The sequence below is a fragment of the Gallinula chloropus genome, assembly GCF_964237585.1.
Source record: "Gallinula chloropus genome assembly, chromosome: 11".
Classification (NCBI taxonomy): domain Eukaryota; kingdom Metazoa; phylum Chordata; class Aves; order Gruiformes; family Rallidae; genus Gallinula; species Gallinula chloropus.
In genome coordinates, this window is record NC_140096.1 from 19,096,127 (window position 1) to 19,122,406 (window position 26,280).

General features: G+C 41.7%; 1 protein-coding gene across 2 annotated transcripts in view; it reads right to left on the reverse strand.

Annotated features, from left to right (window-relative positions):
* The window catches only part of TBC1D8B (TBC1 domain family member 8B), a gene marked incomplete at its 5' end in the record, with an annotated part of 33,751 nt that extends 9,780 nt beyond the window's left edge, over positions 1-23,971 (reverse strand). For both annotated transcript variants that reach the window (XM_084269059.1, XM_084269060.1), the window contains 11 exons: positions 32-149; positions 566-780; positions 2,165-2,315; positions 4,301-4,450; positions 5,789-5,956; positions 7,510-7,717; positions 9,078-9,318; positions 10,249-10,474; positions 11,123-11,241; positions 14,940-15,050; positions 23,842-23,971. In XM_084269059.1, coding sequence (XP_084125185.1) covers positions 32-149; positions 566-780; positions 2,165-2,315; positions 4,301-4,450; positions 5,789-5,956; positions 7,510-7,717; positions 9,078-9,318; positions 10,249-10,474; positions 11,123-11,241; positions 14,940-15,050; positions 23,842-23,971 — 1,837 coding nt within the window. The remainder of the gene's footprint in view (positions 1-31; positions 150-565; positions 781-2,164; positions 2,316-4,300; positions 4,451-5,788; positions 5,957-7,509; positions 7,718-9,077; positions 9,319-10,248; positions 10,475-11,122; positions 11,242-14,939; positions 15,051-23,841) is intronic.
* Positions 23,972-26,280: the final 2,309 nt, after the last annotated feature.

Below are 26,280 nucleotides of genomic sequence, written 5' to 3' on the forward strand. Positions count from 1 at the left end.
CCAGATGGGTAAAGAGACAGATGGATGTTACCAATGATCCGGCGGTTGAAATAATCGGGTAGCATCCTCTCACACACAGCAACCAACAGCCAGAACGCTTCCTCCTCCTTCGCATAGAGCAGAAGGACTGATGTCAAAATATTCATTGCCTGCAACAGTCCAACAGAAAAGGAAGCATTTATGGGGAAAGATGGTGAAAACGCAACTGTTGTCATTTGTTAGAATCTGTATTTCTGAAAGCACATTACAACTAGGCATCCTACAGCTGTACCCGGTGTCTCTACATCATTAAATACAGAAACTTCAACTACAGAAAAATATTTGTAAGTTCTAAAAGTCTAGAAAGAATCCAAAGGTGTACATCAGGCAGACATAACAGCACTTAGTAACAAATTCAAATACAATATGAAAACTCATGTTACATAGTAGGATGTAATAAGAAAAGTGAACCACTGAGCAAGAAACCACTACACATTCATGTGGTTGATTTTATGAGGTGCCACGCTACTGCCATCATGAGCTAATATTTAGACAACCAACAGTCAAGGCCTCCAAACTTCCATACCTGACAATATCCAATTTGGGGATTCCTGTAGGCATAGGCAGTAAGAACTCTCCTGAGTGCAGAAATTCCTGTGTCACTTTGAAAAGCAGGATGCTCAGGTAGGGAGCGCCGTAGATCTCGTTCAATTTCATCAGTAGCTAAAGTGCAAGTTCCCAAGGACTTTTCCACCAACTGGGTGTAATAACCAGGGTTGGATGCCATGTCATTTACAGCACCTGCCAACACATAGTATTGCACAGTATTACAGGACAACACCAAAGTATCTATGTGACTGTCTGCAGTTTGTGTACGAGTTTTCAGGGACCACTGAGGTACCACATGAATCAGTAGATGTTACTGCAGTAACGTATCAGAGTAATTCTACCAAAATTAATGGAATTATTCTGAAATGAAAACAGAAAAGCAAAATAAAATAAGGCTTGAAGGAAACCTGTCACTTTCTACCATAAAGGTGATTTTTACTTGTTTGTTTCATTGGGGTCTGGATTGAAGGCTTCCTTTCAACTGCACTTTTGACCAAGCTTTCTGACAAACACAATACCTTTCCATTTATAGAGCTGGGAATATATTTGAAAAACTGGACAAAGGACTGATATTTAACTAATTAATCTTGTAACTTTTATGTCAACACCTTCCACAACAGAGATGTGTGACAACGAAACACAAATGCCTATGTAAATGCTCAAAGAACACTAGGAAAGATAATCCATGTTCACATATCCACAGAAGGAACTGCCCTACAGTAGGCTGAGTGAAGAGTGTGAGACGTATTTGTTACAGTAAACAGATCCTCTGGAACAGCAGAAAGCTCTGGCTCAGGGAACACAGTCAGCACAGCCAGCAGGTCCTGGGTGGCTCCTCAAAATCTGCAGCTCATTTTCTGAATCGGACACAAGCTTCTTGTATGACTGATCAAGTTGGTGGCTGCTGCTTTTCTAAGTGTTTCAGTGAACAGAAACATAAATCACACAGAGGTGTTGTAGAGGAGTCATCTTAATTCCCTTGGCCTCCTTACCTCAAGTTAAGCGCTCTGACAAAGGTGTGTTCTACAGAATAAAGCCACAAAAGTACATTCAGAGCTTTGGCATGAGATCCTATATGCATAAGAAAGTCCATGATTCCTGTACATCTCACTCTTTAAAGGAAGTAACAACATATAGGAAAATTGCTGCATATAACTAGAGCCAAATTATCTGCCAGGAAAACATTTTGTGTGTGTGTGTGTGTGTGTGTGGTAACACTATCCTCTCTGAAAGCTTAAACCAAAACAATTGAAACACAATCCCACAATCATGTGCTTTGTTTGAGCAAGTAAAGAGGCTTTGCTGAAACTGACTGTCCCCTGGAAGACCATGCATTCTTATCATTGTTTTTCAATTGAGTTTGTTGTAAGAGAAACAGATGCAGGTTTAGTTTAAATCAATACAAAACAAAATACTAGATAAAATGATACTGTTCAATATTCTGAACTGCCTTTCTTCAGAAAGACTTGGACGAGTTGCCAGAATTAAGACCATTTTTGTCAGACTAGGTTCAGTCAGTAACTAGAATATCCATAGAGTCCACAAAACTGAATCAATTACACTTGCTGTGCAGTACCTGAGAAGAGTAGCCAGAGTTCTCCTCTTAGTGCCTCTGGGATCCCTCTTACAACAAGGTCTCGAGTCTTCTTTGTTCGAAACATACTGACACCGTGTCCCCGTTCAACAAAGAGGATATTCCAGGACTGTTCCTTCATTTTTTCTTTCAACTGTGAAAAGCAGAAGACAACAAGCATTAAGTATGCTGAAAGGTGGCATTCAAAATAATGGATAAGAAAAGTAAACATTTGATAAAATTCCTATAGCAAAAAGCTTCCTCTTGTAAGGTTCTTTTTCAGCTATTCCCAGGGAAATAAATATATGTGTTTTTATGATGCATGCATGCATGCATACAAACAAATCTGCTTATTGTAACTTGGGCCAATTTTAAAACAACCCATATTTTCATTGCTGCTTTGTGATACACAGTGTAACATTCTCTTGGTAAAGGGTAAATGAAGAAAGGAAGAAAAAATATGATATTGAATGAAAGCAGCAGCAAAGGCAACTAGCAAAAATAGGATGATGAGAAGGTTCAGATTGCTTATGTGTGGTGGCAGGTTTCTCCCTGCCAGCTCGAGAGCTCTAATATGAGAAAAAGTATTTGGCCACAGTGGCACAATGAAATCAGCGCAGTGATTATTTGCGAAGCCAACTCACTGCCACAGACAGCTGCTTAATTACTCTGATTAACATATTTTGATTTCAACATGTCTATAAACTGCTCCTTGCTAACAGCAATAAAAACGTACTAACTGTGTTAGAGATTAAATAATATCCCACAGAACTCAACAGGCAAAACAGGTTGCTTCCTTTTTCCCTTTTGATTCATCCCACTTTGTTGCACTCTGTTAGCTGACAGATTTGGAACAGAATGGCTGCAAAGGGCAGAAAGCACACAGAGGGATGGCAGGACATCAGTATCATCATCCTCCCATGGTTTCTCAATCTTTCCTTGGTTTATTTACCTAATCTGCAAATTGCACTAGGAGAGAGTCAATAACCGGGAACACGTGCAGGAGAATGAAGTCTAGTTGGATTTAGGAGGAGAACAGATGAAAACACACACGGCCATACAGGCTTTGCATTTAATCAAATATCAACCAGATAGAATGTTTTTATAACCTAGCAATTATTGTCAACATAAAGGACAACAGTACATGCATCTGAACTTCAGTGGGGCCAGGCACCTAAGTAACACCTGCTTCACAAAATGGAAACGGGCACAAAATACCAACCCAAAGTGGAAGTTACAGGCATTTTACCTGCAGAGTAGAAGGAGATAGAGATAGTAGAAGCAATGAAATAGATCCTTTGTAAAGTTCAAAATTATCAATAAGGTATTGATTATGCACCTAAAGTGCAATTCAATTTCTCTGAAGCAACTGATGTTGAGGTGCTCCGACCCATGTGAGGCTGCAGGGCTGAGACAGCACGAACACTCCCACTACCTTCTCTGTGAGAGCAGCAGTAAGATTTAACACTGTTAAAGCAAGTAAAAGTGCCAAAAGAAGTAGATTCTATCCACTGTTGTTCAGCATAAAAAGCAGAATTTTAAATCTGTATTCCCTTTTCTCCTGCCCAAAGGGTGCTTATTTTCTGCTATTTCTAATACCAAAAATTCCACATCTTAATTTACCCAGTTTCGTGGAAAGACTTGATTTGAAAATAAAACCTTTCTGTCTTCTTCCACACAGTATGTAAAAGCAAAAATAAGTGCCCTACTGAAAAAAAAAAAACAATTAAAGAAACATTCTCTGAAGCATAACTTTGTTAGACAGAAGTGCCAAAGAATGAAGGAAGAAACAAAGTCAATTTTTTCGTAACATTCTCCTTGCTCCCGAAGAGTCTGTAGTGACTTTTTATCTTGTCAATTCAGATTGATATGAAACACGTTCACTATCACAAAACAAACAGCCAACTCTTCCCCGAGGGGTGGAAGAGCAGGAGGAATTAGCTCCATGAAGATAAGGCATATCATTATTAAACAAGATGAGCAGAAAATTGAAAGGAGCCATGAAGAAGCACCCTGTGGACTCCAAATACAGAAAATGCAGATGAAAGTAGATTGGCAACCCCCCAGAGGAAATCAGCAGAATACACTTCAGTCCCTTCCTATTAGTTTCCAAAAACTGCTGGCCATTTTCTCCCTTACCATTTTAGAGTCTAAATTCTCAGCATCCTGAGGATGGTAGACAGTCATTAGGGCCTCAGTACTGACAGTTTTGCTGTTATCTCTCTGACCCATCTTTGATGGTGCCACATCCAAATCCTTTGGACTGTCAGAGGCAGGACCAGCTGAAACCTTGGAAAAAAATAAATTAAGAGTGGTAGTTATAAATGCCAAACAATCCTTCAACCAGCACTGACACCAGAAACCATTTTGCTTCTAGACCATCACTGTTTATTATATTAAGTTACAGGCAGCAGATACACTTGTAAAAGAAATGACAATGAGCAATGCCTGCTCTGCACAGCAGGGCTTTCAGGAGGCTGGGAAAAAGGTCTCCAGTGTCAAAAACTTAAATATGAAAGGACAAATATGCATACTGAGAACTGTACTAGATAGGGAAGTCTGACCATCCATCACCACTGAAGTCAAAAGAAAAACATTAACTTAAATGGAAAAATATACTGAACTATACAGAAATGTGAGAACATTTAGAAAACAAGCATTAAAACCTGGATTGTTTTTCAAAACCTGATGGAAAACAAACTAAATGAACCCAAACCAGAATGCATTCATAGTAGCACTATTGTTTAACATCTCCTCTTTCATACAGGCACAGTTATTTATTTTTCTACACCTTAAAACTAGAGGTGTGGGACTCAGAATGGCAAGTCAAAGTGATGCAGATATAAGCCACAATATGGTAATCTAAAAGGGAATGCTCCCCTGCAGCAGCCCGTACCACTCAGGTCTTCCAGGTGTTCCCCTGCAGCAGCCCGTACCACTCAGGTCTTCCAGGGCTGTGCTGTGCCCTTATCAGCTGAGCATTTCTGCTGATATCAAACTATCTTGCTTTTATTACTCATTTTGGCCTATTAACCTATATGAATCAAAATATCAAGGTAGAGATTTTGCTGTTATGCTGATTATTTTCTACCAAAAGGTATTAATTTGTATGCTTCTCCACTCAACTGTCACTGCAGAGGCTACTCCAGTGGATTCCATTTGGTCTTTTCAGAGTAAAATCTTCAGAGAAGACATTCAGCAACTATTGTTAGGGATGTTTTGTCACTCCTTTCTTATTTCTCATGAAATTACACATACCCATCTCTTCATATCTAGAAAAATCTTTACAATCATTCCATCAAGTTCCCAAACCAAACAGTCACCTAGCAGAAAATGACACTGCTAGGCATAATTTTCCATCAGACTGCTGGACTTTTGTTTGTGAAGGTCTGAAGACAAGAGATGGGAACAGGGTCTTTTAAAGAGAAAAAAATGTAGACAACTTGAAATCTAGCACTACAGCAGACACTCTTACCCATCTTGTGTCTAGATTCAGGCTTAAATATAAGCATGTTGCATTACACAGCAAAATACTGACAATGATAGGGAAACTCTTAGTAATCTAAGACTACACCAGCTTAATCCTAGGAACAGGAACTAAGAAATTATAATCAGCAGAGCAGCTACCTCTGTATTGGTGACGTGCTGTGGACTTGAAGTTGCACTGCATTTCATTCTGAGCTTTGCCACAAGCTGTTCAAAATCTCTAACCTCCGTGAAGCGAAAAGCTGTTTTTCCTTTGGTACTAATGCTGACTCCCCTGTTGGCTGGATCTGCCTTATCCACCCCTATGACCTGCAGAAACAAGGATGCATAAATTAGGCAAGGAATTCTACCTGCTTACTTCTAAAAAAGAAAACCTGTTAAGAATAGATGTGGACATGAAACAGTAGCAGCACCGCACAAGCAGAGTCAGTAAGGCAAGTAACAAAGTCAGTACTTTAAAGCTCAGTGGTCTGGAGCTATGTTAGCAGAAGGCAGTAAGTATTACACCCCAAGTTTTCAACAGAGCACCAAAAATCCTTGATAAGATTTTCCCAGCTGTGAGTGCTGAGCTTATTTGAAAATCTTGCCCACTTCTACCCACTGAAGCTGTTACTTTTCTTCTTGCAATCCAAAAGCAGACAAAACACGGCTTGTGCGAGTAATCCAATGAAGCAAGTTTCAGGAGAACGAATTTCCACTGAGAGAACCCTTTCAAAGACAACTGTCACAACACATGACAGCTGGAGCTGATTTTAATTGCCATGATGGAATGGTTACAGATTAGAGCAGTTAATACATTTTATTAATGCAAGTACAAGTGAGACAGGCATGAATAGCTAGGCTGGCTGCCACTGCTGATGCTTTTACATTGTTATAGGGAAAGAGTGAAAGATCACTGGAAGAAAGTAACTCCACCCTACTGAAGAACAAATAGCAATCCATGAGCTCTTTTAACACATCCTCTTTTTGGTTTTCACACATGAAGGAAGTCCCTATTGTTTGCACAATTATTTATAGATGATCAAATAAATTGCTTTATCTGGCAGGGAACACCAACTGCATTGCTGAAATGAGTTCAGCTCACGTGCCATGGCAGGTGCCTTATGTCAGGCAGTGGGTACACAGAGTGTGTAGAGCAAGTACAGAACCTGGTTAATTTTCAGGATATTGTAAAATATGTCTGGGTACTGATGAAAGGAAGATTGAAATGTGGCAATGCCCCAAATCACATGAACTCAAGACAGGGATAGAGAAGGGTTGTTTTTTTCTTCCAGAAGTTATTCCACAGCCTAGCTATAGTAGTCTGTAGAAATATGAATGCTCTGTCCTTTACAGTATGGTCCATGTTCATCCTGTTAAGACCATCAGCTGTAATGGCACTGATACTTGTTCACTGGCAAATGTCAATGGATTTTCCTACAGACTTCTGAACAGCTCAACTGCTGCAAAAGGAATTGCACTACTGAGCTAAGAAACACAACAGAGTGACTACTTATCTCCAAGATCCTCTACCCTCTCAAATTTATCTTTTTATCTTGACACTCTCTCATTTACTTCAAGAATTAAGCATAACCATAAGGTTCCTAATTTAAAAAATAAAGTATTAAAATTTTTTGTTTCTGTTCCCATCTACAGAGATCAGACTACATATAAAAGGAAAGAGAAGACAAAGAACAAAGCTGAAACGCAAACAGTTCTATACACCTACAAACAGTACTCCTACATGCAGTGTCTACAGTGGGGGGAAATGTGTGACATCATATAAAGTAAGCAGATTCTAATGAAAATCTGCTTAACTGGCATTAAACTACACAAGTGCAAAAATTCTGGTATAACTGGCTCCAACTTGTGGTTTGCATTACCTCTCTTAATGGAATGATTACACTGCACAGGCTGCCGTCCTGGCTAGCAAAGCAGATGTAGTTTTCTGAAATGCACATTTTCCCATGGCTGTTGCAATGACTGAAAGGAACCCATAAGAAGCACTCGTGCACTTCCTGCAAGGTCTCTTCCTTGGGCAGCCTGAAGAATGCACTGAACTGCTCACTGTGGGCTCGGCTCTCTAGGCCTCTAGATTAAAAACAAAATGAAAAACAGGGTAGGAGAGAGAAAAGAAAAATTAAGTTTAAAATATCTCTACAAATACAGAACTTAAAAACACCCTGGGAAAAGACAGTAAAATACTGTGCTCTCCCATAATCCATGGGGTGGATCTGGAGGGTTCAATGTTTTGCTTGAAGAGGGCAGGCCCACACCTATCTATATAGAACTACTTAACAAAACACTTAAATACTTCACTAAACAGGAACAAATTCAGGTGTGTTCTTACACAGTGAAGCACTTTGCTGAAGCAGGGCCTAATCTGCTCTGGTTCCCCATCCATCAAAATAGTCCATTTAAACCTAAACCAAGTTTGGGCTTGACAGAGGTTAATCATCTAGAAAGGTAGCACATTGTAAGCATCTGCCATGGGCTAGTTTTCTTCCCAGATACCTGCAGCCAGAAACAATGCTTTGGTTCTTTGTTGTCCAGAGCTGTTCCCAAACTGAAGTATCCGTTACTCAGGAAACATAACCCCGATCAGGTTTTATTATCAGTGTACCATAAAACTAAACTGATTTCTTTTTCTTAAATCACAGGAGCATGCACCTTTAAGTAGGAACAATTGTTTAAAAAATGGTTTGTCATCATTTTCAATTTGCAGATAGGTAACATTTTCCAAAAAGAAAAGGTTTAGCTTCTTTATGTGAATTTAAATTATCTAGCAGTGAAGTTCCTTTTCCTGCTTACTTTTCAGACTAAATCATTGTAGTTCACTGACCAAAACCTGAACATCTGCTTCAACCGAAATAAGAACTGAAGAGAAACCATAAAATTACTACAAACACCTTCCCTGGGCAGGAAGGGACTCTAACCATCAGGTTACTTACATATGTATGCATCTTTCCCGCTGCCTAAAATACTGTGGTAAATGAGGAAAGCCATCTTCATCTCACTGATTTTATCACCTCTCTTCAGCAGCAGAAAAAAACCAGGCAGTTATTATTTATATATGTTTATTAAATGACTTATTCTCCCCCTTATCGTTCATCATCAGGTCTCTTTGGAGACACTGCAGCTTCACTCTTAATTCTCTAATCCTAAACGCTGCTAGAAAGCCTTTTAAAAAGTCAAAGTACTATAAGCCCTATAGTTGAAGACCAGCTCTGAAGGTCTGATCACTTCCTGCACTCATACAGACTTTTGATATTGCAAAGTAACAATAAATTACAACACCTTACATTGTTTTGATCCCAAATTTTCATGAGGCGTATTAATTAAGAGAATACCACTTTGCTGATGTTTACTTATCTCCTTGAGACAAGGATTCCCTTCCCCTTTCCCTAAAAAAGTACAGGTCCCAGAGCAGACAGACTCTGTTAGGTATTACCTCTTGGTGATCTGCAGAGGGTCATGAAGGACTAGGTCATTTTCAAATGTCTCCTTGTCAAAAAGTCTCCTAACTGCATAGTTGGCCAGCTGCTCCATGAGAAGGAATGTTTCACTAATGTGCAAAAACATGGAAAAATAGTGATCTTCCCCATGGGAGCGCACATGAATGCTCTCTGTCAGAATCACGTTGGAAGTCTTCTCAAGTTTCGATATTTCATCCCACGAGATAGTAAGTTTTACTGAAAATGAAAACATAAGCAGGTGTAACTTCTCATTAGCTACTACTCTTGTATTCAAAAAGAAAGGTACTAGTTAACAGCACTAATAAAATCTAATTAAGCAATACAGTTAAATGATAACCCACTTGTAAAGGGCCACAAATGCAGAGGCACCAAACCCTACTCTCTTTCACAATTCCTCTAAAATAATTCCATTAGAAAGAAATTTACAGGAAGGAAACCATTAAAATATATACCATGTATGAAAACACAAGCTAACATCTCCTTTCTTTCCACTCTCATGTGAAACTCTTATGTGAACTGCAAACTGCAAACAAACACCATGATACAAGCTGCCCCAGTTTACCAATGGGGCTTCTTAGAGCAAATCAACCAGGCATTGGCATTTTGAGGAATTGTGCCCACAAGCTATGACATTTCCCATTACAAATGAAAATCAGCTCAGAAAGGATCCTATCTGCTTTATGCTTTCTTGGTTTCACCTGAATACAGTTATACATCACACTATTAGAGGCATTTGCTTGGGCATCTCAAACTAATGTATGATCCGTGCAATTACCACCAGTGCATTGTGCACCCATGTGAAACACTAAGTCTGTGTGTGAAGACATGACTCTCATCCTCACAGACTGAATTAATATGCAGCATGAATAAAGATGATGGACAACTTTTAGTTAACAATCAACTGCAACAGGTCTGCCTTCTCTCTGAAGCTTATATGGAGGAAGAAAACTAGTGGACATTGCGTAGTAAGTTGCACAAATGTCGTCATTGCCATAAGTATTTTATGTTTGCAGTTCTCTCTATCCTGTGGTGACATCTGCTCACATGGCAAAATAACTCTGTTTGGACATAGGAAGAATTCTTCCAAATCTTAAAGATAAACAGTAAAACGTGAAGGGACTAGGCTTAGTATCAAACCTTACTTACTTTCTGCTCCCAGCAAAAACGAGTAAAAGCTAAGGAAGTTGGTACTAAGATAGAGCCATCCTTGACAGGGCACTCTGCCCTTCCAGTAGCTGCATGAGTAGTAGGTGATCAACTTCTCCTGCTCCGGTAATCCAAAACACTTTTCAAACTTCATAAGACCTTCACGGAACTTCTCAGGATCTTCTTCTTTTACAAAAGAACCTTTTCCCTCTTCAGCAATCAAACCCTAAATGAAAAGGGCCAGTTATTTCATGTATCCAGGTGGATGGGTGCCACATATGCATCTGCATACAGACAGCGCAGCATTCTCTTAACAGGATTCTAAGTTTTAGAACAGGAAGAATCCCAGGATCAAGCAGGCTACTTCAGACTCATGCTCCAAGTTTCCCATACAAGTTAGGCCAGTGTGGTGGTTCAGCCCTAAACAGTGGCTGAGCACCAAACACTGCTTGCTCACTCCTGGGGAGAAACAGATGTATTTTCTTCACTTAACCACAAGAATCTCTGGGCTAAATAAAAAGTGAACTGTTGCACATTCACAAAAAATGTACCATATAATTCTCAGGCATTATTAAAATTATTATGAATTAATTTTTCATTTGAGATAAAACTTATCATTTTAGATCACTATCTAAAGGCATTTGGTGCACCATTTACCAAGAAGAGTTCATGTCAAATAACCTTACTCATCTGTGGGACAGATAAACAGGAACAATGCAGTGTGTTGCAGCTAAGAGTAACATACAACCAAAATCAGAAGTATGTAGCATTCTGGTGCTGCCCTTCAATATTCTGAAGAGGACATATTATTTATGTATGTATAGAGGAAAAAATACTTAGCCTTTCTCAACTACGCCATGTGCCTGTTACTTACTCTTATCTTTCCCTGGACAAAGCTTGTAATATCTTCATTTGAATCAAATACTGATAAAGTCTTCATAACATTGTGTTCTAACCAGTCCCAGTGTTCTGTTATTTCTTCTCTGCTGGATCCTGATTGAAAGAGAAAGTAAGTATTATTTAAAATTAGAACAGACTTTAATTGTTTCACTAAAAACATTAATCAAGTGAATACTTAGGCACATTAGTCCAAATCAAAAGTCTCAAATTTACTGTCCAACTGTCGTATATACTAAAAATGTATTTGGTGTACATGAAAAATGTGCACTTCTGTGGTTTTATCTTTCAAGCACTTTATGCAGCTATATTTCTAGCTGCTACACCCAGAAGCATCTCAGCTTTGTCAGCATTGTGTGTTTCAGTGTGGAAGCCTGACAGTTCCTTCAGTCCAGCAGTACCTCTCCAACACGGACGCAGAGCATCACTACAACACTCCCAGTGCAGAAGGTGAGATCAGATCTATGAGACCAAGTAGTAAATGAAATCTGGGCCTTTGATATCCTCAGCTTTGATCCCTGGCCTACAACATTTTCCAGAGTAGACTTCCAAGACTTAAGAGTAGCTGTGTGAAATCCCTTCTAATGTGTAAGGATGTAAAGAAGACATCACTGTAACCAGGAAGGTAGCCAAGATTTCCCTTTGAATACATGAAACAACCATTTATGCTGCTTGCAGCAATCAATTGCTCCTTCTTTGTGTTCAGTACGTGGCATGGTTTTACCTCATTCTATACCACCACATTTTAACTATATTTCTAACCATGCTAAAGCTTAGGCAACCACTGCTCAGAACAAATGTTATCCTACCTACAATCAAGTTCTGCTGATGATGTCACTCCAAACAACACGTTGTGTTCATGTGGTTGCAGGGTTCTACAGGGCAGGAGCCCAGCTGCACCCCTTATAGAAAACATAGACCAGAACTAACTCCTGGCACAGGAAAAAAGGCTCACTGACTCATACAAGCTGAACAATCTTTGAAACAACATTTGGCACCATCAGAACCAGTATTTTTTTTTCTTCTGGACCCTCTGGGACTCAAACACATGGAAATAAAGACTTCTTTCATTACATATGTACAAGAGGAGTAACTAAAAAAACTGTTATCAATAACCATAAGGAATGTAGAAACCACAGAGCCAAGATAAAATTCAATGTTCCAAAAATATAAATACTGCATTTTCAAACACCATAGACAGAAGCCAACCTTGTTGCTTTATTTACTTTACACTGCTTTTTCATCTAACTTTCAGAGAGCTACCACCTCCTATATGGTGAATGTCACTGCAACCTTACAGCAAAGAAAAACCTATATCTCACCTGAACTTTCCAGAAATACATTTAGTTCACTTTTAATACAAAGCAGGACTATCACCCACTAGCTATTTTAATAACTAAGAGGAATGTGGTGGCCAATTTAAAAATGCTTATGTTAATTCTTCTTCTTCTTTTCACATACTCAATTAGAAATTCTGCAAGTGGTAATAGGTAATAAGCAGAGATAGTACTAGTGAAACAGCAGAGGTCCAGTAAGCTCAACACTGAATCAGTTCTTTAAAGAGAGGTGTCTCCCAATCAGATGGTGGGAGAGAGAGGTGAAGAATTTACATAGGTTTGAACAAAGGGATTCTAGAATATAAATTAATTGGCAGTTTCATCCTCCACAGGAATGTTCACAAGTGCAATCAGTCAGTGTAATCACACACTATCAATTCCCCCTTAGCAAGAACACACCTTTAACAATTTCTTTTTGTCTCATTTTCCTTTGTAAAGACTAATTAAACAGCTTTCAGTGGACTCCACAGAATTAAAGTTGTCTTGGGAATGAAGAGGAATTTCCTAAATACTGTTTAGGCAGACTGTGCTACACAGGGTGGATTTGCAAAACTTAAAAAAAAATACATGAAGAGTAATTAACATAGCAATTAAATCACAAACTAATTATTCTTCTCTGATGTAGACCAACCATTTGAGTCACAGTGTGAATCAGAGGCACAGATGTGACAAAGTAAAGATGAAACTTTTAAATTAATTTTTAAATGATTTAGCAGCACTCTTTCCAACCCTGAATGTGTAACAGCAAGAACAAAATGTAGCCTCTTCAGTTTCTGCACTACACAGAAGGTGCAATCCACTTCCTAACACAGAGTACAACTACATTATGCAGCCTTTTCCCGTAAAGCACACTTGGGCAGCATGGAACTGATATAAATTCAGTCCTGAGGTAAAAACTATCCTTTGTGTTTCCCCAGGGACTGACTTGATAGCATTAGAATGCCCAGAGTATATTTCTAACATATTTATCAAAGTCCCTTTTTGAGAGCCTGTCACCATCAGTTCTGACTTCATCAGTAGATCTAAAAATCTTATTTACTGCCAATTTACAAACTGTTCAAATTGTATCAACTTTCTAAGGCTGCCCTTTTAAAGAGACATGTAAATGGTTATTCAACAGTTCTCTGGCTGACCACGGCCCTTCGCAGACGTCCTTGCAGCATGTGAACAGGAGTAGATTAGCAGTGTGCCATGAGATGTGTACACTGCTAACTGACCATCTAAAAGGGCAGATCTGTGTTTTGAAGGCAGCTAACTGCAAAGAACAGCAGCAAGAGGCACAATTTCTCCTTTAAGGAAAAGCAGTGAGGATTCATAGGAAAGCAGTCACAGCACAAGCCAGTGTAACATCAGCACAGCGCTGACTGCCAGGATTACTCCTGCACCTGAGCGTTTGCAGATCCTGCAAAGCTCAATGTCTGCCACAGGCAGCTAAAAGGAAGGCTTGCAGCCCAGAGAAGTCTAGATAGGGTCTTGTTTCTTTAAAGAACATTATTAATTAAAAAATAAATTAAACATGGGAAAAAAATGGTTCTTTTTCACTGTAATTATAAATGTTTTGAGGGTTTTCAAAAAGCCAAAGAAATGGATTAATTCCACCACAGTGACTCTTGGCATTACACCACATGCCGATATTCATTAATTTCACTATAAAGACAAGACCATGCCTTGGAAGAAAAAACAATGACAAATATAAACAAAAAAGAGTCCTCTCAACTTTTGGAATTGAGGTCTCTTTGAACACTCAGTAGCTAAGCAGCCTGCAGAAAGAAATTAAGATTTTATTTTCAGCAGAAGCTACAAAACTTAAAAACCCCCACAAAACTCAAAAAAAATCCCCACAACAAATTAAACCCATGCAAGCTATCAAAAAACATGCTCTAGGAAAAATCCCAAATATTCCACTACAGAAGTCAATTTTCCTTTCCATTTCCTACTGGTTTATAACACGAGAAAGAACTTCTTACACTAGGAGAGCATTTGGTATGAGGAAGACTTCAGCTCTGACCATGACTGGGAACTTGACTCCTTTTAAAAAGCAGAGATAAAGTAAAAAAGCCATTAGGATAAGCAGCTTATGTTATTCCTACCTACAGAACACTACTCCTAAGAGTGAGGTTACGCTTATTATCCTGAACTGAGCTAAATTACACCTGCATCTTGCAGAAAATAAGTGCTGGTATTATGCTGAGAGCACTAAAGCTGTTCTTCAGTACTTGACAGACTGCTGCAGAGAGCAGCCCATCAAAGCTGTAATATGAAGAGTCTATAGGGATATTCCAAAAAACTGGAACCACAACACTGTCAGTCTCAGGTTTGCAAACGTTTTTAAACTGTTCAGAGGTCACAGGAGTGAATAACGACGCGAGAGAAGATGAAGCCAAAAATAGGTCCCACACTTTGCACCCTCCTTTTTCACTTTATAATGTCTGGTAGCTTCAAAATCACAGTACATACCACATGCAATGGACCAGTAGACTTGAGAGTCTGGTGTCTGATGCAGGATGCGGAACGGGGCAACTTTTGATGTAGAATCCAGCACCGCATCTAGTGTTCCCACGAGAAGACCTGTGGCATTCAAGAAAACACACAGCTTAGTGAAACCAAGGCTTTGAAATGTACGCTCCCTGCTGACTCCTGTCTTGCTTGTCCAGCATTCCTGTTCATTAAGGACCCATAAACTCAGAAAATAAGTACCACAAATCAGTAAAGTGTGGTAAACCAGAGGACAACCTGAAACATAACATGGTAGTGCCCAGCCTCCAACAAGCACAAGCAGTATTTGTGCTTATTGGAGGCTGACTACATCTACATCTTAGTAGACTACATCTTAGTCGTGTACTGTTGTTTTGCTTTCCAGCCACAGGAAACAGCTCTTAGGAAACTGTAATTCCATTATGTCTCACTTTTACAGAAATCCCACCATTTTTACATAAAAATAACATGTTGTACTTTCTGTACATACCAAAGTTTTGCTGCTTATACCACACTACAGCTAGAAAATGCCAGCCATTCTTCATAAACACTCCATCAGATCACTCCTACATAAAGTGGATTATTCCCATATAATTATATGTCAAAGATACAATGGCCAGGTCACCTCCCCAACACTAAATATTGAATTAACTCCTATTGAACAGAACTCAGATCAAAGTATACTCATTTCACTAACAAGGCATACTTAACCTCTCCCTAACTGGGAACAAAAAATTTCCTGGGAAAATGAGTATGTATTTTATCTTTGCTGCCAAAATACGTACCGAAGCCTCAAATAGTTGAAATTAAGACTTTTATCCTTCTGCACAGTAATAAAACCATTAGCACAGATATCTCTAAAGCTCCTTTCAATTCTAAGAATTGGGGAATTCTAAAAGAAGAAAAATCCTTACAGAAAAAATACAGGCTGTTGCATCCTGATGCACAAGTAAAACTTTTTGCTACAACAGGAACAAAAATAGAAGCAATAATATCTTATGTTTCCTTCCTGTATTTCCTGTGCTTGCCGTCCTTCCAGCATGGCCACATAAATGAAGAGTTCAACTAAAGCAAAGCTACTGAAGCAATCACACCCAGCTTGTATGCTCCTACAGAAGAACTACAAAATATGAGATGGGATTACCCAAAAAAAATGAGAGATACAGTTACCCAAAGAGATGCTGTAAAGTCTGTTCCACAAATCTGCTGATATCATGGAAGCAGGGCATTCCCCCAAAAATGCTGTTAGGGTAGAGAGCTTGTATGCAAAGTTAGTACATCCTTTACAGCACTGTAAGCACTCTTCTATGTTTAATGGAAAATGATCTTTTGATTCAGGTTTTCAATATTCCAAAGATGTGTTAGATTCAGATTATGTCAACTGCATCCCTGAAAATTTATTTCAGAACTTCTAGGTACTTCCAGATCCACTTTCTTTCCATCAACCCCTTCTCAGATTCTGAAAAATAACAACTGTGAGAGAACACAAGAAGGCAAAGCAAGACAAACTGAGAGGTCTACACAATCACGCTCAGAACACGGTTTTCCCAAGGGTACGCTTGCAGCACAGAGCCCGTGTGACTACCTTCATGCAGCTATTTGAGTTTCAGAAGGGTTTTGTTTCTCTTCAGAGGGAAGTGAGAAATCATGAAAAACACAAAGAACCCTGAAGACCAGTACATTACCTGAATCAAAAATACTATCTTGTCTTATCTACAATTCATAGATTGCAGGTTGCTGTATGAAAAGTAGAACTTTTTTGTTGTTTCTTATTGAAGTCAGACATTGAATAGATAAAGATATTTCTGTCTGTTCAAAGAGCTTTGGCTTCCTGAATGAGTCACACCACTGAGATGATCTCAAAGTTGGCTTTGCTTCAGCAAATGCTTCATTCTCTCATTCACAATTCTAACAGCATTTTCTGTTATGACATACAGTAGAAGGACATTACTCACCATTTGTAAGATTGATGCAACTGCTCAGCTTGAGAGAATGATTACAACAATCCACTAGAAAGCAGCAAAAAGCCCTAACAGCTGGAAGGTCATTAAATTTTAGACACAATTAACTGCATCTGGTTAGAATCAGTCAATCCAACAGTCCCACTACTCCATACTGCTTTGTCCATGAATGTGATCTAGACTACAGGCTTGCACTTAAGCTGATAAATACTCGTTACATTACAAACTAATTCCATGGCTATGGCCACTGGTATAACTGTGAGGAACCAGCAGTCTCACCTTCTTACCCTAGCCCTGAAAATGCTGTATGAGCTGTGAATTATTTTTAGTGCTGTATGAGAATACAGTCAGGGTTTCCATAACTACATGTTGTTGGGTGCTTTCAGCAAGCACTCCCTTTTATCGCTATTTCCCAAGGGGAAATCAAGACCCATGTTCACCCTGGCAAGGGGGACCACTGCTGAGTGGTTTGCTGGCACTCTGGTAACTCCATGCACATCAGCCTACTGAAGAATGATTCTACTCCAGGGTTGCAGAGGTTTAAAATTCACCTGTATAATGACAAGGATATTAGCTGTAAAACAAGGGAGTAGTTAACAAAAGGGTCAGTAACTGCTCAGCCCAGAGACTATTATTACCATCAAGGAGGCAAGGAGAAAAAGCAGGTCAGGCCACATTTGCCATCCTCTGCTAACAAAGCGTGGTACATGTTGCTCTCAACCAACTTGAGGAACAACCCACAGAAGTTCATCTACCCTCATCTCTGCTCAAAGCCAGACCTCACAGTTTCTACTGGGGATTCCACCCAAGTCATCCTCTCACATCACTTGGGGAACAACTTCAGCTGTAGACAGGGAAGAGCTCTGCTTTCAGAAAACATTTCATAGCTACTTGAGTGACAGTACTGGAAATACCCTAGATACACAAATAAACAGGGTAAAATACCCTAGAAAAAAAGTACAGGATAAGGAATCCAGAAGAGTTTTGAAATAGGGAGGCATTCTTCCCAAAAGTCTGTAAAACACTTGGTTTACAAAATACCAACACTAGCGGCAGAGACACACACCAAAACATATCAGCAAGGAATTCTGCTCTCAGTTTTACCAATTTATGCCTATCAAGCCAACATGTTACAGGAAAATAACTTTTATATTAAAATGTAAATTATTACATTAAAACAATTTCGCTGTTTGAGGGCAACACCACTTTGTTCTTCTATATTTATTTCACCAACTACAGTAAGAGAGTAGGAATATTCACTTTCTGGGGGTCCTTTTAAACCTACAATTTCAAAGATTTATTTTTTTTCCCTGGAATAGCTGTCAGTTACATCTTTTTTACTGGTGACAATCTTCTTTATTTTGAATTTGTATGTGACACTCAGCAATCTGACTTCTTCGTATCCTCTGTGGGACTAGTGTAATGCAAACAGAATAATACAAGTCCCATTTTACCGATGAAGAGCTGGAAGCAAAGAAAACACAGTGCTGTCTTTTTAAAAGGGTTAGCACAAGCCTGTTCTCTAATGATAACAGCACCTTGGAGGCCAATAATGAATTGTATTAAAACTGGAGCACACAGTCTCCTGATTTGTCAGATTAGAAGTGTTCAGTTACATCAAATATTTCTAAGACCTTAAGCATTTTGCAAACAGAAATGTTCTATTAGCCCAACACTGGTCAGCACCATCACACTGAGAATTTTGAAAAGCAGACTCTGTGATATATAACCAAGTTCTCACTCTTAGTTTATTTACATCATGATAAAAAGGAGCTGTTTGAAAATACTGGAAATACTTTCCCCGAGCAGCAGCAACTTCAGCAAGGCAGAAACTGCTCACCTCAACTATCTGACAAATTCAGAGGCCAAGCAGAGCAGAACCAAAGGGGAAAACATGCTATAAAACAAGTCAGTTTGTGACAGATAGCTGTGGTGGACTGCTCCAAAAGCCTAGAGCTGCCTTATGAGAGGTTTTTAAGTTACATCCAGGAAAATAAAATTTCTAACATTACAGAACTATAAATGTGAAGAGCAACAATAAATGAACTTCAATTTTTGTTGTTATTTTTGTGCCATAAAGTCCTCCTGTTAATAAAATCTTAATTAAAAAGAAAAATACATCTTGAAGGCAATATAATACATTAGATGTAACTGTGAGAAATAAAATCATAGAATCATAGGGGTTGGAAAGGACCTGGGGAGATCATCGGGTCCAACCCCAATCAATAGGAATAGTATGTGAAACACACAGATTTGCTACAAAACTGAAACCTGCTACACAAGTAAGCAAGGACGAATTCAAGCACCCCAACTACAATTTAAATGGACTGTATTTTTCAGCAAAACCTTTTTTAACAAGATGAGAAGGTGCAGGTCCTTTGAAACCAAAACTGTAAGAGTAACAGCAGATACCATGTAACTTCCACAAAGGCTTTTCCAGCTCAGGATAGGATAATCTCAGGGGGGAAACACACAGCCAGCGTGAACTGTTGCCAAATTACAAAGCAGGAGACCCAAACTGTAAATCCTTACAACAGTAAATTTTTATGTTTTTTTTTTTTAGAGACAGAATAAAGCTTCATTCCATAACAGCAAATAGGACACCCCAGTTTTCACCATATAAACTAAGATACAAATCCCTACCATATAAACCACGAAAAGCCATCCTCTCTGTGTGTTTGATTTAAAACACATGAATGACAACATGTGAACAAGACCCTCCTTCTATTTCCTCAAATTAAGCACAGGATTTTTTATTTTTTACCCCAAAATTTATTTCCCAAGGGAACTTGGTCTCATGACTTGGAAAACTCAGCTTGATGAAATACTGAGCATGGGCTGAGGTGCAAATGTTCTTAGTCAGATGAGATGTAGAACAGGTTAGTTTCAGCCTTCAGTGAAAAAAAGATTGCCTCTCCATTTACAATAGCCCAACTACATTATGGTCAGCAGTTATGACTCAGGTCAGACAACAGTAACTGATCAAACTAAGGTGTGTATCCAAGCCCTTGGGTGGCAGCCTATGCGTGACAATAAAGATATCCTTGAAAGAAGGGCAAATTAGAGCTATACCTTTGACAGCAGTAAGTAGCAATGTCCTTGGATGGTACAGAGAAAAGCACTGCAAATATCCCAGCTCCTCCTCATTTTTGCTTCTGTACAGCTATAAAGCTGACTAACACAAACTGGGAAGCATGTACTGGCCGTTTCCCTGCCTGTCATCCCCAAAGGTAAATACACTTCTTATTTGTCTAACAAATATATGTGCTACAAAATAATCTTTGCTACTGCTGCTGAAAAAAACCACATGCAGCAACGATCATTTCAGATCTTCATTAACCAGCAAGTTTTCCTTTTGATTCCTACCCCAGCTGAGCACCTGCAGCAAGCAAGCCACACCAAAAGCTTGGGCTAACACACCAGCAGGTATTTTTGCCATGTATTTTACTACTGTATATTTAGTGATGCCACAACACAGACCTTTAAGTTTTGAACAACATCTTTGCTGCAAACCAAGTCTACATACAGCAGAAGTTTCCTCTCCTGTCCTGCAGTTCCTACCAAAATACATTTCTACAGTTGGTACAAAGATTACCAAGTACTTTCTCAACTGGCAGAGACAAGGTCCTTGCCATTGACATCCACTACCCAACAATACTTTAACATCATTCCTTTTGGCAGATAGCAGATAAGGCAAATTTCCTCTGAGCACACATACAAGCCTAGCTCTGACTCCCCTTCTGCCAGCCTCCTGTCGTGGGAAATCCAGAACTTTCCTGTCCAGGAAATCTAGAGTCAGGGTTTTTTCCTACATTCCCAACATATAACAAGCAGGGAAGACTAGCTCCAACCATGTGTTTCATCAATAAGCTTTTCTCCTCTCCAGGTTGCATCTTGGTTAAATTTCTCAAGCAGAAAGAGTCAAATTGAAAGAACAGAAGCAGAAAACAATTTGTTCACGTTTCAGTGAAAGATACAAATGCTGATTTGTATAACTACTCCATGAAAGCCCATCTTCAAATTAAGATCTTATCTAAACTATAACCAAAGCAACATCTTTGTGACTGACATGCTTAATCTCACTAGACCTTGGTTCGCAACACAGGTTTTGTGTCATCACAACTGCACTTCAGCATGTGGGCTGTTTTGCTTAACTATATTCTCATTAATCCACTCTAGAAATCCTGAATAACTGTCCCATATTGGCTCTGCAGAAGATGAAACAACCAGAGGACATGGTCACAGGGTTGCACTGCCAGACAGCAACATGCTTTGGGACAGCCCCCAGCATGCTGAGTTATCAGCTGTAGAACCCGTCGAACAGGCTCCAGTATCTGTATCCTTAGGTGAGGTCTAGGAAAGGGAAGAGAAGCAAATGTAAAGCTAAGCAGGTGCATACCTGCAGGAAGAGAGCCAAGGCCAAGCAAAACCAGCACAAGGTATTTCTGTCCATTTTTATCCACACTAGGCAGCTCAGAACTTTGCTGTGTGTGGACACAAGCTGTAACAGCCAACAGTATCATCCACAGATTACAAATTGGAACAGAAAGGTCAGACAAACAAACCTAACTGCATCCTTCTTCCTGAACCTAGGACAGAACCACAATTCCCAGCCATCCTTCAGGGAAGTGTCTCTGCTCTCATCTATTATTTTCTTCTTGGTCTGTACCTTCTCCAGCTGTTGGTTCAAAACTCACATCTCCCTTTCCTAAGGTCTGTCTTACCAAGTGTACCCCTGTATTTCTAGGAATCCTTCGCTCCTGTCTCCTCAGCCAGTCCCTTTCTTCCCACTCCTGCCTTGAGGCATTGCCCCTCTCTTCCCACAAGACTCAGTCTTGCACTGCTGCCTGCCTCTTTCATGCCTACCTCCCCAGGCCCTCGATGCTGCTAGTCACCTCCAGCCTTGCCTCACTGGCTGAAAAACGCTGCTCAGGAGAACAAGATTTTACTTGGCACGTTTGCAATGACCTCATAAGATAATAGGTGCTCGTTGTTGTTTTCTACAGTAAGCACTAATTTTCGAGTGACACAGAAACTGCAAATTAAAACCAGACACAGCAAATTAAACTAGCTTATACCTCGGAGGTATGAGTGTTTTCAAACCTACAAACACAAGTCTAATGGCATTTTTTTTTCCAGTTTTCTTGCTGATCTTTCTTAGGCACAATTTTAATTCAATAGCATCTCATTCTTTGTTTCTGTCCAGGGAAAAACACAAGAAAACTGGATGAATCTGACGTTACGAGAAAAGCTACAGAAATCCAATGTGCAGTGCCATGTTAAAAAAAATAAAAACTACCCTACAAGAACTATCCCTGTGTGCTCTTCCACACTGCCAAATGCCATCAAGGGCAGAGGATGTGACAGCAGCCTCACCTTCAACAAAACCAGAAGGGCGCTAGAACTCCCCGACTGTGTCCAGCTGTAAGCCCATGAGGATGTTTTTAAATGAATACCTAATTCTAGTTCTCATCTTTTCAGTCTACTCACAATTCTTGAATCAATTTTGTCACACAGAATGACAGCCTTTATACCAACTCAGCTTCCTTGGTTTCTAAAGATAGCAGGGCAGAGAGTGGCTGATCAAGCCTGATGGCAAGACTTCCACGGGTGCAAAATATCCCCCTTGGTTCTAAGATGAAGCCTAACATTACTATGTATCTGTAACATTACGATATGCCTAGAGGAAAATCTGGGATTTTGTGATGCTTTCTTTTTACACTTCCCTTGGGCCCTGCCAATGAAGAATGCCCCGTCTCCAGCTGAGAGGGCTATTTCTGCATTGGAAATTCCTCAGCCAAAAGCTTGCACTTTGAGGTTTTGTCCAGTAGAATAAATAAATGTTAAAACCAGGCAATTACGCCCCATGTTTAATACAGCTTGCTTTATGATGACACCATTAGAGAAAGCCTGGAAAACCCAGAGAGATGGAACTCATGGAAACATAACACCCAAGAACCACAACCCGCCCAGGAACAACTTTACCCTGCTTCCCTGCAGCATGTCTCCTTGACAGTCAGTGACAGACACCACCAGACCAGTTCCAGCCTGAACAGCCACCACCACAGCCGAGGTCTCGGTGGCAGCTGTGGTCCCTGCAGGGTGCAGCGACTTGAACAGACCAGGATTACAAATAGAGACTCAGCTCCATACCTTGGAGTTCTCATGAAATACATTTTATTAGACGGTGGTCAATGCCCTGTCGCTTCCCTGACCCACGCTGCCTGAAAAGCTTTGTCTCAATTCCCATGCTTGTTTTTAAAGCCAGCGGCCAGGAACGCCTCAGCAGGAGCTGGTTTCGAACAGCCTCAGACTCCCGGAAACAGGAGTTGGAAACGAGCATCTTGCCAAAACAGGCCAGGTCCCTCGTTTCATCTGACGTCTCCTCTTCCAACAGACCGCAGATGTAACTCTGCCAGGGTGTCCGTTGGCACGAAGGGCCGGTAAGGTAGCGCGAGCGCCGGGCGAGGCTGCCCTCAGCTCTCCGCACCGGCCCAGGGGTGGCAGCTGGCCCCGGGCAGGCAGCCCGGCCAGGATGCACGTCCCCAGGGGCTCCTCTGCACCTGGGTGCCCTGGCAGGCCCCGTCCCACACGGAGAGGGCCAGGAACTTCACCCAACCTTCCTTTTCCCAATGGGATGTCCTTCGAAATGCCTCCCTCACGCAAGGCAGCGGGGAAGGGGGGTGGCAGAGCGCAAGGAGGCAAAAGAGAAACACCTGAGGAACCCCACGAAGGTCACTCCAACACTCAGGCAGGCCTCCCCTCCCTCCCTGCCCCTCCGGAGCGCGGGGTCCCGGGACCGCCAAACGGCCACCCACCCCCCGCCCCGGCTCCTCCGGGCCCTGAGGGAGAGAGCCCGAGGCAGCCCCGCCCCGCCGCTGAGCTGAGGGGAGACCCTGCCCCGGCCCCTGGGGGGGCAGTACCTGCCAGCCCGCCTCCGCCCTCCTCGCCGTAGCCCCGCCGCCTCTGCAGCACGAAGTACTGGTTGGAGCGCTCCTGCACCCACAGCTTGAGGGCATTTTTCAGCAGCACCTCCTCGGGCTTCAACCACATCGTAGCGGCCCCCTCACTCGCCGCCGCCGCTGCCGCCGCCGCCGCCGCCCATCCCCGCCGCGTCGCCCAGCCTCCCGCTCCCACGCACACAGCCCCGCTGCCAAGCGCCGCCGCCGGAGGGGAGGGAGAGCACGGGGAGCGCCCCTGCCCCGAGGCATGCTGGGAAGCGTAGTCCTCTCGGCGGGCCGGCCGCGCGGCGCCGCGGTCTCCAGACTACAGCTCCCGTCCGGCCTTGCGCGGCCGCCCGCCTCCTGCGCTGTGCGGCAGCCGCCCGCCGCGCCTCGGCGGCAGCTGGAGCGGGGACGCTGTTGACAGCCCCGCTGGGCCCAGAGGCTCCTCCTGCCCCGCAGGCTCGGGGAGAGACTCTTCCTTTGGCCCTGCCCCGTGCCTCTTTGGGAGCTGCGCGGCCCCAGGCTCGCTCCCGACAGGCAGGGCCGCCCCAGGCTCGGGTTCCGCGGCGGGCTCCGGCCTGTCCCCGGAACGCCTCTGTAAGGCAGCTCGGGCGCGTCTGTGTCGTCCCTGCCCCGGGAGACAGCCCGGCCTCAGCTTCGGCCCGTTCTCAGCCCAGAAGACGGACATCTGCAGAGACTCGTTGGCTTTTACAGTTGTTTTCCTGTCAGCACTACGCCTTACGCTGCAGCGGGAGACTGAGGCGCAGAAAAAAACAGCGGGAAGTCCTGGCACACAGGGAAGAAAGCCATGAAGGGAGCCGTGACCTCCAGCAACTCCAGCTCCCCACTCACAGTACCCACCGGCGTCCCCTCCCCAGGCACAGGCCATGCTGTGAGCAGAGGAGCAGCCCCACCAGCTGCAGAAGACATCCCATCATCGGTGTCCCCTCACGTTCCACATCATGAAAAGCTGATCTGCTTCATTGCTTCAGCCACCCATCACATTCAGCGCTAGTTTGGTGTAGGCATTTTGGTTGCCTTTAACAACAACTTGATTCATGGTCTCCAAGACCTTCAGCATTTGTCCTCAATGACAAGCTCTTCAGCTTATATGCACAGACTGACTTTATCAGTCTTTCTGCACTAGAGTTAATCAGTCTATCCCATCGAGGAACAAGCCTGAGCCTTTCGTTCTCATAAGGGCTGCAGTTGAGTATCTGCTGTTCACTACTGTCTTCTGTCACCTCTTGATTTAAAGAGCAGTTCTCTCATAACCAAATTAAAAAAAAAATCAGGTGCTAGAACTAGTCTGCCACATGTAACTGGCAGCCAAGGATTTCCCAGGGCCAATGGAGAACCTCAGGACTTGCTTTCTGTGAGCACTGGCCAGTAAAGCATAATTCCCAGCTCCATGAAGACAAAATCACAGCCACCCAGCTGCTCAGTCTGAGCCTCCTCTCTTGCTGTGTCTTCTCCAGTTTCTTCACTGTGTCTCAGAAGAGCTCTAGATCTCTCCCTGAGGCATTACACTTGATAACACTCTGCTTCCTAAAAGCTATCTTTTGTTGCTGACCAAAAATCACAAACAAAACTCCTCCAGGAGCAGAAGCTGCACTGCCTCCTCCACACCAGGTTGCTGGTGCTGATGACTTCTCAGAGTTACTGTCTTTTCCCTCCTCCATGCAAGATTCACTCCTTGTCCTGACACAATCTGTCATGCAGTACAGATGGAGTGAGCAGGGCATTCTCTACAGTTTGCAGTCCTGTTGGATCCCTTAGCACTCTTTCCAGCATAACTGACCTTCCTAAGATTTTTCAAGAGTAAAGCTTTATTGATTGTGTCATGCAAAATTATCACACAGTGGTGGAAATCAGCCTCTGCTTGGAGCTCTGTCTAAAAAAGACTTATGCACGTCATGCACTAACTATAGGTTGCAAACTTGGCACTTTTTGCTGTATCCTGTTTTCCTTTTCATCCCTTTCAACAGCCCCAGTGTTCTTCACTATCCAAAAATGCTTGTGCCAGCACTGGTCTATTTGTGAGCACAAGCACGAGAATTCTCCAGGTGCCCACAGAAAGATCTTTGGCAATACCCATCCAGTTCCAGCTGCGTAAGGAACCACCTACCCAAAGGCACTGGCATGAAAGCAGAAACACGTGTGCAACCACAGTTAACTCACTGGAAGGCTTCAAAACTGCATAAATTGCACTGGCATGAGACTTTCTTCCAGTCACTCCTTACACCATGGCAAGAGAAGCTGGAGTATTAAAAGGTTTTGCCTTTTGGACTGAATATAGATTCAGCTAACACTATTTTTTAAAATCTGTTTCTATAACAGAGTAGGAAGCAACAAATTTCTGGTGCTTTACCTTTACTAGAAAGGAAAAATTAATTAATAGTCATTAGCCAGCATGTG